Source organism: Chrysemys picta, chromosome 1 (assembly GCF_011386835.1).
Source record: "Chrysemys picta bellii isolate R12L10 chromosome 1, ASM1138683v2, whole genome shotgun sequence".
Classification (NCBI taxonomy): domain Eukaryota; kingdom Metazoa; phylum Chordata; order Testudines; family Emydidae; genus Chrysemys; species Chrysemys picta.
The window spans coordinates 66,760,000-66,774,157 of record NC_088791.1 but is presented as its reverse complement, the minus strand read 5'-3'; the positions used below and the strand labels follow the sequence as shown (position 1 = coordinate 66,774,157).

Below are 14,158 nucleotides of genomic sequence, written 5' to 3'. Positions count from 1 at the left end.
TGGAGGGATAAACAAGCTAACATGGAAGGACAGCCGCTAAAAAAAATTTCTCTGAATACAAGAACACAGAAAATCAGGGGATGGAGGGGGCATTGAACTTGGAGTGACCTTTCCCAAGGTGGTGTGTTGATGCTGGGGAGGTTTTTTTCTCCCTTTTGTTGCTGCTGCAAAATTCTGTGTCTGTACAGGCAAACTCTAAAACAGGTGCACAATATTAAAACCTTGTAACATAGGTTATAAGAGCCCATGCACCAATAACAAAATAATGAAGGTAACTACGTTAAGAGGGCCTTAAGCCATGGGAAGGTGATGTTCAGTATGTACAATAGTTACTTGTTCCAATCTGTTTTGCCAAAAGGAGAAAAAAAATCAAATCTATTTAAGTTAGCTTGGAAGTGTTCTTATGCCTGAATCCACCTGATTTAGGGTCCATCTGCTGTGTTGACAAAAAATATATCAGACTGCTTGGCATGAACATTCAGTGATTCCTTAAAATCTGGTTATCAGATCTCTCTGCAATTTCATCCTCACTTCTGACTGTCACATTTTCTCCCCACCTCCAGTTTCATTCTGAAAACTACATGTACCATTTATTTCAGCAGCTCAATGCAAACAAAAATAAATCCAAGTGTAAACATCCATGCTTACAGTTTTTCGTAACTATAGTTAAATAAGCCACTCCAGTGAGAAGTTTGATACGGCTGCCACGTTAGAGCCTGATAACATTTGTCCACAGCTGCTACATTCTGTCCATCGCTGTCATACTCTTGTTCTTCAGTGCCACAGTCCTTTACTGTCACTGTGAAGAGACAAAAGCGATTGTTCATTTGCTACATGCCAGGGCTAGCCAGTAACACTGCAGAAGACCAGCAAATAAAAAAAATTTTGTTTTCCTTCGTAGCTATTCCAAAAATATTTTCCTGCTGTATTTTATTGTCACAGAGCATTTGTTTTTTTACCTTTCATGCTCTGTAAGATATCACTCAGGTAGCACTGCTTTTAATTCTTATACCAAAAAACTTTACATAAACAAAAAAAAAATCATTTGTTCACTAAGCATTTTAATTTTTGAAATAATCATTTTGTGACAAGATCCAGCAAAGAAAGAAGAAATACTAGAATTATCAATTACCCCACTTGCAATAAGCTTAAAATAATCCACCAGTCCAAATGAACAAGTATTTAGTTCCATAGCAAAAAAAAAAAAGCAACTTTCAGCCATTCATTGGCTGGCCAATCACTGTTTAATGCTTTATAATGAGAAACATCCCAGACTGCCAATTACATCAGCTTGAAGCAGCCAGGGTCAACGCTGATGCTTGAGATGCTCCACATGTCATGAAGGCTGAGGAGCACTTCATGTGGGAGACAAATAAATGGAATGCAGCCTGGAAAACAGAGCACACTACAGTGAGCAAGCAATCTAAGAACCCGTATGTGGCCTGAGGCACCATGGTGTGACAGAAAGAGCACAGCACTGTTGAAATAATTGCAGCCCAGAGCCCCTAGCTGCAATAACTGTGTTTCTGACAGACAGCTGGGCGAATACTACAAACAACGTTCTCTGGTTACTCATTTCGATTTTTAAACTAATTTCCTTCTGCCATGTTTGAGCCCCTTGTGTGTTCACAGTCCACTAAAATTGAGCCACTGGGTTTTACTGACATAAATGTTTGCACAGAGCAAATTTCAAAGCTGTATCGCCATTATTAAAACCCAACATTTTAAAGTCACATATGCAAGCATCCACAACTGCTTGTTTATCCATTCCATCAGGAACAGTAGCAATACCGTGTGACTCATCTGACCAATCACAATTTACCAACACTACTCAAATAACAGATACTTAAAGAAAGGTTTCTGGTCAATCCATATACTAGTGGATAAAAGAAACCACCACAAAAATTGATTGAATAATTTCAAATAACTTATAAGTCTGAAAGAGTGACAGGCTTCTGACTATGCAGTGTTGTTGTAGCTGCGTCAGTCCCAGGATATTAGAGACACAAGGTGGGTGAGGTAATATCTTTTATCGGTCTAACTTCTGCTGGTGAGAGAGACAAGCTTTCAAGCTACGCAAGAGTGTCGCAGCTAAATGCAAGCTTCTCATTGAAAGGCTTCAATTCATCAGATAAATTGTTCAGTGTGAACTAACTATTTGGTCACATACAACCTCATATGCCAAAGTTGATCCATTCCTGAAGAAGCCCAATGAGTCTTTTGGTACATATGGACTATTATAGACTCAGCATTTTCATCATGATAAAACTCTGAATTACATTAATGTTGGGGGAAAAACAATAAAGTGCTTTTGTCAGACCCCTATATGGATACATTTTACAGAAGAACGGGAGCTGTCAAATCAGATGGCGAGTGAAGCTGAAATGCATGCTCTTCCTTCCTTCTGCCCTCCCCTCATTAATCACCTGTTAAGCTAACCCAAGATGGTTTCCATGTCCTAGTCGACTTTGTGTCAACTAGGTCAACAGAGTACAGAATCCCCTATGTTCCACAAGCTCATGCATGTAAGAAGGACAGAACCCTTTGGCTGATGAGTGCACTCAGTGAGTGTGAACATTTAAAGCTTCATCTGTAACCTGCAAAAACAGATAGTTCCTCACTTTTGAAAAAACAGCAAAGAGAATTGTTTGAAGGAGCCTGTACTGTCAGGTTTAATACTGTTATCTTTTCTGAGCCAGCGCTAGCGTGACTGTCAAAATGTCCTAGTGGTCAACAATATGAAACACTTACCCTGCTGAGAGGAGTTAGTCCATGGTGGAGAATCAGTGGCATCTTCTAACAATTGTGAGTGCCTTCTCTTTTTAGATGATGCCAGGGAAATACTTAAAAAAAAATACATTGTACATTATTACTCCACAGAATAATTAAAGTTATAAGATAACACCCAACTACCTGATTTCTAACAGAATTTTCACTTGAGTTCTGATTCTGTTTTATTTTTACTGAATTAAGTGACTTATGCTTTTCAGTCTTAAATACCAGCGTCCTTTTTATTCCATGTGACCAAGGAAGTCACCCTTTTTAAAGCAAGTTTTACACACACAGCACACCACAGAGATTGCATTTGTTTTGGGCCAGTTGTACTAAAATCCCAGCCTTATTCTTGAATGGGTTTAGTCAAGCAGGGACAAACTCTGTTCCTTCCTCCGTGTATAAGGAAAAAGGCCATTTACAGTGGTTCTGCTATATAAGGAGGAGGGGATATGATGAAGAGCCCTTGAGGGTGTTTGCACCTCTTGTGCAGCATGGAGTCTAGCTCTACATGTGGGAAGAGACAGGGCTGGAGGATCTGCCACTATACAGATCCTTGAGACCTTGTATTTGCCACCCAGACAGGTGTAGGGGCAAGGGCTATAAGCCAAAATAGGTTCCAATCCACAACCTGGGAGATGGTTACCCTTTCCCTGCCAAGGTATTTTGATTAGGCACTGAGGGAAAGGGGCTTTGCCTTAATCTTTGTTTTATTATTAAGCACCCAACACATTTTGGTGGCTGAAAACTATATCAAGTATATAATGAGTATTCGGTTTTATTATACGAGTAAGATGAGCTGGTTTTTCTCATGCCTCATGTCAGAATGTTAACTCATGAAAATAAAATCCCTTAAATGGGTGTTGTAAAATACCAGATATTTCTGCCATCCCAGGTACTCATTAGCTTACAATCTCTCTCTAACCTTGTCACTTTTTCTTGAATTGAATTGCTTTTGGTTTTAATCTGACTTTTAATCTTTAAAATATGGCGCTTAAAGAACAATAGCCGATAAGGATCCCATAAATGTCTAAACAGAGCCACCATGTGGAGAAACTTGCACCCATCGGTATTTTTCTACACGTGGTTCTTTCCAGTCTGAAACCATACAGCTCTTAAAAGCAGCTGCGTCACCTTCCCTTTTCTGTATCTGCCTTCCTTCCTACATGATAAAATTATACCTTACCCAGAACTATGAGAGGCCCTTGGCTGAAGGTAGGAATGATTTAAACTCAGACAGCTGGAGGATATAGAAGTATTCCAGGGAGACACGGCATTATCTGTCTTGAGACACCAGTCTTGGGGAACACCGCCGGGATATCCATTGGTGCTCACGTCAGAGAAACTGTCAGGGTATTCAGGGTATCTACAAGGAAATGTATCGGGTGCCCCCGCAGAAGAGAAGGAAAGTGACGGCCGCAGTCCAGTGGGCCCTAAAGCATTATAATGTAAAGCTGTAAAGAATAACAAATGAAACATTTAAATCACAAAGAGAATAGCAAAAATGCTAATAGTACAGCAAGATTAGAACTCACACAACCCACCCTTCAATTGTGGTGGAGAATATGGCTCTGATCCTGAATCTGGCGGGGACTCTGGTAACTGGCTTTGCCTGGAGATGAAAAGGATATTTTTATTTCACTATGAAAAGAAATGCATAATAACCATGAGCCAGTCTTTAACTACCTCAAACCACATGAGTAATTCATAACATATGGACCTGGTAGCCTTAAAGGCTTGGTCTGCCTATAAAAATTTGTTCTGGCTTAAGCTTTGGCCTCCAGAACTTCAGAGCTGTGGAAATTAAGAGACACAAAGTAGGAAGAGTGGAGAGGGCATGGGACACAATGGAAGGGGATTGAATCTGTATTTGTCTGATTAAAATAGAAACTAGAGCTAGGTCCCTGAAGCTCACTAGGAAAGAGGGAGTTCAGGGTCGGGTTTCCAGGCAAGATGTGGGCTTTTCTCAGAGCCCCCAGGCAGTCTATTTTGACTCATTTTTCATTCCCACATAATTTTTCAGTTCAGTTTGGAAGACCTTAACAGAGGGCCAATATTTGTATTTTTCATAGCTAACTCCCCAAATGCTCAGGAATACAGAGGATTGGCAGGTTTGTTTTGTTTTGTTTTAAATGCACACAGCCCCGCTGAGGCAAAACCACAAAAGCCAGTGCAACCTCATCATTTAAGACCAGCTATTCATACCATGTATTAAACCCCATTCCCACTTTGTTTGAATTAGGGTCGGGATAGCTGCCCAGAGCGGTCTTGGTGCCTATGGTAGCATTTTAGAAATCTGAATGAATTAAAATACATTATAAATGATGTTTTTGTTAGGCTCATAACCATGCAAGCCAGTCTCTGACATCACACTACATTAAAATGGCCTGTAAAGATAGGGTGACCAGATGTCCTGATTTTATAGAGTGTGGGAGAAAAACGAGTCCTCACTCTGAGTTTGGAGCAACAAGCCAGAGGCTAGGAATAGAGCAAGAGTGAAGCTAACAAAGTCAGGCTGACACTGACTCTAATAACGCGAGACTAAGATCTCTATGTTCAAATTCCCTTTATCCCTTTCTCTACTTCCACAAGGGACAGTCCCGATATTTGGGGCTTTTTCTTATATAGGCACCTATTATCCCCCACCCCCGTCCCAATTTTTCACACTTGCTATCTGGCCAGCCTACGTAAAGATAAAAGCTGCATGTGTAACCCACTAGCCAGTGTATTATGTGTCCCCAGTGTGCCCAGTCAACATGGGGTCTGTTACAGCTCTCATCTTAAGAGGTTGTCTCTTCATTTCAAGCTGCAGAAGCCTCTCCCACCCCTCATTCAACTCCTGACATTGGCTGAAAGGCAGCTCTCACACATACACTCTGGCTGGGACTTTCAAAGGAGCCCAAGTCAGGGAATTGCTTATGCAATAACATTATCATTTACCCAGAACTGGAAGAGACCCTCAGTTAAAGGTAGGAATTGTTTAAACCCAAATGGAAATGGAAATTCAATCAGAGTTGGGTGCTTAACTCCCATAGGCTCTTTTGTAAATTTCAGCCTCAATCTCTACTTTGAAACACTGCCTGAGAAATTGATGCTTAGGATTTATAAATAGGTTAATAAAAGAAAGCTAATTGCACAGGGATTTTTTTAGGGAGTGCGGGGTAGGAGCACTATCTGCTTGTACAACACCTGCTGCCCTGCTAGGAGGTTAAATAGAAAGCAATTATTTAAAGGGATGCTGTTAAGTTAAAAATATTAACACAAAAATGCCCTTACCTCTATTGCAAACACTTTTATGATTAAAATAGAGTTTCAGTGATCTAGTTTACATTCTACTATTTATACTGTTCAATTTTTATGTCTTAGTTTGCACACTCTGAAAGACAAGTCAGTTTCACTTTTGTTTGCAGTTCATTTCACTTACATGTTCTGGTGCATTTCAACGTTCTATTGCTCTTGGTTTTATAAAATGTCACATTTATAAAACCTACATTTTGGGCAGATTTGACTTGGTGAATGTCCATTAAGAAATGAGTATATGAATAACATTTAAAGTTTTCTTCAGAGTAAGGAGATATTTCTAGAGCTTTTAAAAACTGTTTAATGTATTAAACATTGTTTTCTAGCTTTTAACAAACTGTAGTTAGGAAACTGATTTGCCTCATAAAATTTGAACTGTAAATCTATAAAAGTCTTCAACTTCCCTTCTATATACTGTATGCATGTTTCCTGGTTTCAAACATTGCCTCAGGTGCCCACCTAATTTCTGTTTTTGATTAAAATATTTCAAATGAAAGTCCAACAACATATTTTAAACACTACTAGAGAAAGGAAAGTAAACAGTCATTGAAATAGGAAGGAAACTACTGTAGATTTAAGTTGGGAAAATACCATTGTTTTGTGTTTTAAAAAAAAAATATATCTTAAATGAATTTGAATCACAAACTTGGTACAGCCATTAAGTATCCACTTGGGAAACAAAAATTCAATGTTTTACTTTTCATTTGCCTCTCACTTTTTGCCTTTACTATGCAAAAAGGTGGGGAAAACCACATATTGCTTCAGCTTCACTGTGCAAAAGGAGAGAAATGCAGATGATGTATCCATGGCACTCAATTTTTAAAAAGCATATAATAGCAACTCAGTGAGATTCTACTCTGTGCTTGCAACATAGTATGCATTGTTCCTAAAGATCATTTCAAAATGTAAATCCAAAAACTTATTTGGGACAGTTTTTATATTCACTGCACCATGCATGTCGTCTTTTGTATTAGTGTTGTATCCTTGCTCCTTCTTAATAATAAATAATAATAATAATAATAATATCTTCTTTCAAAAAACAGAGAAAAAGTTTTATTAATATACTTTTATTTTGCATGGAATTGCATATAATTTTCTTTTATCTGTATTTTAAATATGCCAGGGCTCTTTATGTGATTTATATGGATTTCTCTGAAAGATTTTGTTTTGTTTTGTTTTTTATGCTTCAATGCAGATAATCGTAATTTTAGTTACAGAAATTTGACAAGAATAGTTATTGAACTGTTAATCTAATAATTAATAAAATGTCACTACACTTCATTAGTGAAAAATCAGTTAAGCCCCAAAATACGATACATTTTATTTTGATAAATTTGATATTTTGCACATTATATAACTAAAAGTTGCATGATTATACAGCAGTTATCTACAGGTATATAATATTATATCTACTGTAATAGATATGTAGTAGTAGACTTTTCCTATTTAACATGTTAACTGGCAATACAATATGGTGATGAGAAGTGAAGTCTCATTTTAAAGGAGGTTTAATAATTTGTAATCTGGTTCTTTCTATATGCTTAGTGATACTAAAAACTAAGACCAGAAGTGTTCAAGTAAAGCATTCCTTATATTCTTATATTTCTCTGCCTGCGAACTTAGATAAAGTTTATTCATAATTGATTAATGAAAATGGGTCAGTAATAGCCTACTTAGCCCACTGTAAATCTGTGCAGTGCGTGTGTATGTCCAGAATGAGAAATGGCGTGAGGTTTTACCCTTCCCCCCACAAACTTCCTTTGACCAGGTGTTGGCAGGTTTAAGGCTGTGAATAATAATCTTTTGTATTAAAGGACAGTCATCTGGCAGCTTGGATGAATTATCTGTGTTTTAGGGTCTGATGAATTTGTGGTCCATAGTAAGTTGTCCTCCGTTATGCTCTATTGAATGGTGTATCATTGTAATTTACAAATTATTTTTTAAGAGATCAGTGAGTCATTTCTTAATTATGAAAGGGACATTAGGATGGAAGCAGCAGTTCTTATCCACACAAAAAGTAATATGTTTGACACCTTTAAATTTACCACAATAACTAATGTGAAAGTTATCAATGAGCCTATCCTTCAGTATCATCCACCCTTTTAAACTTACTGTACCTTATAAGAAAATCATGTTTCAATTGCCATCTCCCTCTCTATTTTCAAGACAGGATCAGGGCTCCTGTTTGATCAAGTTACTTTCTGTAGAACACAGATTTGAATGGGATTTGAGGTGTGATTGCTGTGTTCAGATGGTAGCAATGTTGTGATAACAGAACCCAAGAAAGGTGCTAACAAGTTCAGTTCTCATTGCTAATACGTACAAGGCTCCAAATTCCAAGTCACTGCCAAGGAATTCTTCTAACATACTTGTATCCACCATAGCATTCTCCAGGGCTCCATGCACATCTTGCCCTTCAATTAAAAACAAAGAAAGATTTGACATTCAGTCCATGGTTCCTCCAGATCCTAATACTCCAGAATATGCAGAATGCTGTAGCCCACTTTCTCATGTATACAGAAGACAACCACATCGCCCCTGCCTTCAAACAAAACCCTCCTGCACATGATAGAAGGGCCACAATTGCATGTGCCAATCTAGCCCCAGTATGAAAGGAGGGATGGGAAATGTGGAAAGCAGTGGGCAGCATGGAACAGGTAGTGGGAGATGACAGAGCAGCTCTAGACATAAGAAGTTTTCTTCACATCACACTTCGAGAACCATTGTTTGCATACATCATTCAATGAAACGTAAGTGTAAGGTAGGTAGATGTAGGTCCGTACTTTGCACCTTAAAATGCAGGTATTGAAGACTATTTCATTTCATAGTCATCTGCCTGCTGGGATCAGTTATCAATACAAAGCAACTAGTTTAGAAATCAGGGGTTCTAATATTTTACTCCATTACTAGACTTGGGTTGTCAAACTGTTTTTGAAACACTTTGAAACACATAAAATCCACTTTCCTTTGAATTGGTTTAACTTTAGAAGAACAGAACAAAATATCAGAAATCTGATGTTGTCTTCCTGATATTTTCCTTACAAAATCAAAGCACTAACATATAGAATTTTGTAATGAGTGGAAAGGTTCAGTACTTTGTCCTTGGTTGCTTAGTAACTGGAGGCTATAAATGGATTTTATGATTATAAGGTCTATAGCATTAACAAGGACTTTTTCAAAAGTCAGCTGGAACTCCCTAGAAAGATAAACAATCTTACTTTTAAAAATACTTTGTGGCCTTTCTGGGCTCATAATAAATATAGTATAAGTAAGACTGCATGGACAACACTGTTAGGCATCTGCATGTGTAAATGGTTATGCTCTTAATTTCCATTCTGCTCTACTTTTTTCTCTTCTCAACCTGAGATGACTTCTGCTAGTAACTTTAGACATCATTTAACTGCCAACACCCAAATCTGCATCTGTCAGTTTACACAACTCCCTTCTATGTACCTGCCAGCGCCCAGCTGTAGCATTACTTCCAACTTCTACTATGTTCTGTGATCACAAAGCAATTTATGAAATGTGTATTTAGGAATCACTCTCTCGTTACCAAAATGGAGTTACTTCTGTTTGCTACAGAATCCCAGCTTTACTGTCCTCAGCACAACAGGTAATAGGGAAGAGTTTGAATAGTTTGAAGAGGTGTGATTGACATTCCCTCTTTCACCACAGTCAAATTTTAAAAAGCAAAACCTAGGGGGAATCATTAACATTTCAAGTATGGTAAACACACAGAAAAAATGGTTACCTACCTTTCACATCCATTCTATTCTAGGTGTGTACAGGCCCATGTGCGCAGTCAGAGACTTTTGCCTTAGCGGTATCTGTAGGGTCAGCTGTGGTGCCCCCTTAAACGCCGCACTCATGCGTCAGTATATTAGGCACCGCTGACCCTACTTCCTCTCAGTTCCTTCTTGCCAGCAACTCTGACAGAGGGGGAGGAGGGCGGGTAATGGAATGGACATGAGCAACACGTCTCGAAGAACAGTTACGAAAGATAGGTTTTTCTTTTTTTCCTCTTCTTTGAGTGCTTGTTCACGTCGATTCCATTCTAGGTGACTCACAAGCAGTATCTACGGAAGTGGGCTCAGAATGTGCAGTTTCGCAGCTTGCAGTACTGCCCTACTGAAACTAGCTTTGTCCCAGGCCTGCTGGGTAAGTGTGTAGTGGGACATATATTTATGGACAGACAACCAGGTGGCCGCCCTACAGATGTCCTGGATAGGCATCTGGGCCAGAAAAGCCACTGAAGAGCCTACGCTCTGGTCAAGTGGGTGGTGACAATTGCCGGGGGCGGCACCTTCACTTGATCGTAGCAGCAGCAGCAGATGCAGCTGGTGATTAAATAAGAAATTGTTTGGGTGGATACAGGGTGACCTTTCATCCTGTCAGCCACTGATTGCATAGACATACGGAATGGCTTGGTTCGATCAATGTAGAAGGCTAGTAACCTCCTAAAGTCCAAGGGATGCAGTCTACGCTGCTCCTCTGACTTATATGGCTTTGGAAAGAAGACTGGTAAGTAAATGTCCTGGCTTGAATGAAACTGAGACCCCACCTTGGGCAGGAAAGCCGGGTGCAGTCTCAGCTAGACCTTGTCCTTGTTGAAGACCTTATAGGGTGGTTCCAAGATGTGCGAGGACGAAAGTTTTTACAAATACGACACTTGTCCTCCTATGGGCTTCCCCCAAACACTTCAGGCAGCTGTCATGGGGGTCACTGATCGGCATCGGCCTGATGCATGACACACATGACTTGAAGCCAGGCGAGCAGGGCATGCTCTGCTTGGGGACGAAGTGCCAGCCGGGACTCTAAGTACTCTAACTTAACACTACAAAAACTAACTATGTACAGATTAGGTAGAACAAAGGTCTATGAAGAACTGCTAACGCTCTTGCAAACAGCAAGATGAGGCACTCCAACCAACCGTCACGGGCAGTAAGAAGGAACTGAGAGGGCATAGGGTTGGCACCTAATATACCGACACATGAGCGTGGCACTCCAGGGGGCGCCACAGCTGGCCCTATGGATACCGCTAAGGCAAAAGTCTCCAACAACTGTGCACGTGGGCGCGCACACACCTAGAATGGAATCAACATGAGCAAACACTCAAAGAACAACAACAAAAACCTTTTACGACCACTTCATTGTACAGGTTAAACACGAACATTTAAAAAGGACAGACAAGGTCTTTAAGGTGCCTGTTCCCAGACTTACTGTGCCCTCAATGTATTTTCTCAGAGAGTGAACTTGATATCTCCTTTTTCTAATATGTCCCAAATAAGACTTTCCTGTTTAGAGGAAAGATTTGCCTCAGTCATCCTTTTGTTTTTTCATTTTCCAATCTTTCATCCAAGTAGAAATTGCTCTTTATTTCCACCTGTGAACACTGAAATATTTTCTCTTTAAACTTGTGCCTGGCAAAAATTGTGTTAAAATGTTTGCCACTCCACCCATGTAGCAATCGTGAAACAGCGCTGATCCGAAGAGACCTAAAAATGGTGCGTGAGCACACACACACACACACACTTCATAGCTGTTTGGAATAATATCTGCTTACATTAATGACAAAAAAGTTTGTATTTGATGGAATACATGTGTTCACACCCTACATGCCATTGTAATAATCTTTGTACAAAGTATGCCTTGTAAAGTATCATTGGAAACCTCATAATTTGCTGGTCAGTATTGTCCTGATAAAATATGTGTAGCAACATTGTATATGAAATTATAAGATCCCCCGGATGATGTTATTAACACATGTTCCAAACCCCACAGCCCTGCCTAGGCAGAAGTCAGACCCATTCTGGCAGATGAAGACCAGGCTTCCGTTATGCGTGCCTTCTGCACTTCTCGGCTGGACGACAGCAATGTGAAATGCTTGGGCATGAAACCTTCAGCACTTAGGAAACTCCAACTAGTCAAAATGCTGCAGCACTCTCTTGAGCAACACAGGCTGCTGTGAACACATCAGACATGTCCTCTGCTCTCTCTACTGGCTTCCTATAGAATTTCAAATCCAGTTTATGGTTTCGGTCCTTATCTTCAAAGTGCTCCATGGTCTGGGCTTGAAAACATCACCTAAAGCTCCTGGACAAAGATTGTGGTCAATTCAGCAGTTCCTCTGGCACAATGGAACTCTCAACAATAAGAGTAAAGCTGTCTGAGGGAAGACAGGACCTTCTCTGGAGGTGGTCTGAGCCTGTGCAATGAACTACCTAGGAACTAAGGAGCATCACAAATGTCACCATTTTCCTTGCCAAGTGAAAGGTGCATTTCTTTGACCTTGCCTTCTCTAACACACACATAGCAACAGATACGTTTAACTACCAAAACAAAACACTCCACTCCATACATTTCTCTCTTTGGGGAGAGCAAAAGAGGACAAAACACGTGATAGATGTGTAGTCTCTTTACACTACTAAAATTATCTCAAATACTATGGTAATGGGTGCAGTATAGATACCTACAAAGAATAGAATAGTAGTTGACATCATATGTAGTGAGTGTGACAACTACCCTAAATTGAAGCAAAATCCAACTAACATACTTGCTCCTTTTTGTGCTTTACCTGTGGCTTTAAAAGTAGCCACTGGCCTCTGAACACCAACTCTTGTCATATGACAAGGTTATTAAGCTGTTTGTAACCCTGACTCATAATACGTGACTGGCCAGAAAATGAAATTCAGCCTTTTACCAGCACTGCTCTGTATAACACCTGTATTACAATGGTATGCTATTAACTCACTCTACTTAGAAGAACAAATATTGTATAGGAAACATCTTTCCAAACTTTGTCTTGTTACTTGACATTAATTGTAAGACAAAGCTTTCATCTAGTTCCCAGAACACATGCTGTACATCCAGTATACTTAAAGGGTTAAAACCCTTAGTGATTATAGTTGGAGAAGTGGGGCCCGCTAAAAATGCTGCTGCAATTCTCCCAGGGTGAGATTCCATTGCTGCATTATCATTGCCACAGAAGTCACCAGTGTATGCTTCATAGTTCTTCTAAATCCTTGCTTTGGAAGTGACCTTTCTGGGGTGCTCTGTAGGTACTTCCAGCATGCTTAGACATAGTTTTCAACAGACCTCCCAGATTAAATTCCTGATTTTCATAAAGTATCTAACAGTTACTTAGTACAATGCAAGGTTTGTTAGAAACCCACCAGTCTGTTTAATGCAAAATTAAATCTGAAAGCAAAGAGAAGAAACAGTTTAACTTTCATTTTCAGTATATATTTTTTCTCAGATTCACATTAATAGTATGAACTCCTTAGCTTATAAAAGGAACACAGGGTAACGGAAGAGCTATAGTTATTAACTAAATAAGTTAATGTATCGGATGAGGCTTTTTTATATTACACTAAGGTCCAGTTTCACATCAAGAGTATTTACATCTGAGTTATGGCAGTGAGAACAAATATCCCAGCCAATTCAAATTAATTTTTTTTGACAAAGTGAAAAATCAGGGAAGAAAAAAAAAAGGAAGTAGCATGTTTTTTGTCTATCATCTAAATTTGAACAACCATTTTGAACAGGTTGCATTCAGTGTTAGGAGACTTGAGAAATTAGGTTTATTTGATTACAGAAATCAAAGAATGGAAATATTCATGGATTCCAAGGCCAGAAGGGATAACTTATGTCATCTGACCTCCTGCATAACACGGGCCATAAAACTTCCCCCACATAATTCCTAGAGTGTATCTTTCAGTGTATTCAATCTTGATTTAGAAATTGTGAGTGATGGAGTTTTACCTTACTCTTGGTAAATTGTTCCAATGGTTAATCACCCTGACTGTTAAAAATTTACCTTATTTCCAGTCTGAAATTTGTCTAGCTTCAACTTCCAGCCATTGGATAATGTTATATCTTTCTCTGCTAGACTGAAGAGTCCATTACCAAATATTTGTTCCCCATGTAAGTACTCTTGGTTAAGCTATATAGATGGAGCTCTTTGAGCCCATCACTATAAGACATGTTTTCTAATCCTTTAATCATTCTCGTGGCTCTTTTCTGACCTCTCCCCACTTAACGTCCTTTTTGAATTGTGGGCACCAGAACTGGACATACACCAGCAGTC

At 39.3% G+C, this 14,158-nt stretch overlaps 1 protein-coding gene across 1 annotated transcript in view; it reads right to left on the bottom strand.

The window, feature by feature from the left end:
- Positions 1-14,158, bottom strand: part of MYRFL (myelin regulatory factor like) — a 59,124-nt gene that overhangs the window by 43,656 nt on the left and 1,310 nt on the right. The window contains exons 2-6 of the mRNA XM_008172404.4: positions 8,396-8,486; positions 4,317-4,384; positions 3,959-4,226; positions 2,752-2,843; positions 649-799 (exon numbers count right to left, since the gene is read on the bottom strand). Coding sequence (XP_008170626.3) covers positions 649-799; positions 2,752-2,843; positions 3,959-4,226; positions 4,317-4,384; positions 8,396-8,486 — 670 coding nt within the window. The remainder of the gene's footprint in view (positions 1-648; positions 800-2,751; positions 2,844-3,958; positions 4,227-4,316; positions 4,385-8,395; positions 8,487-14,158) is intronic.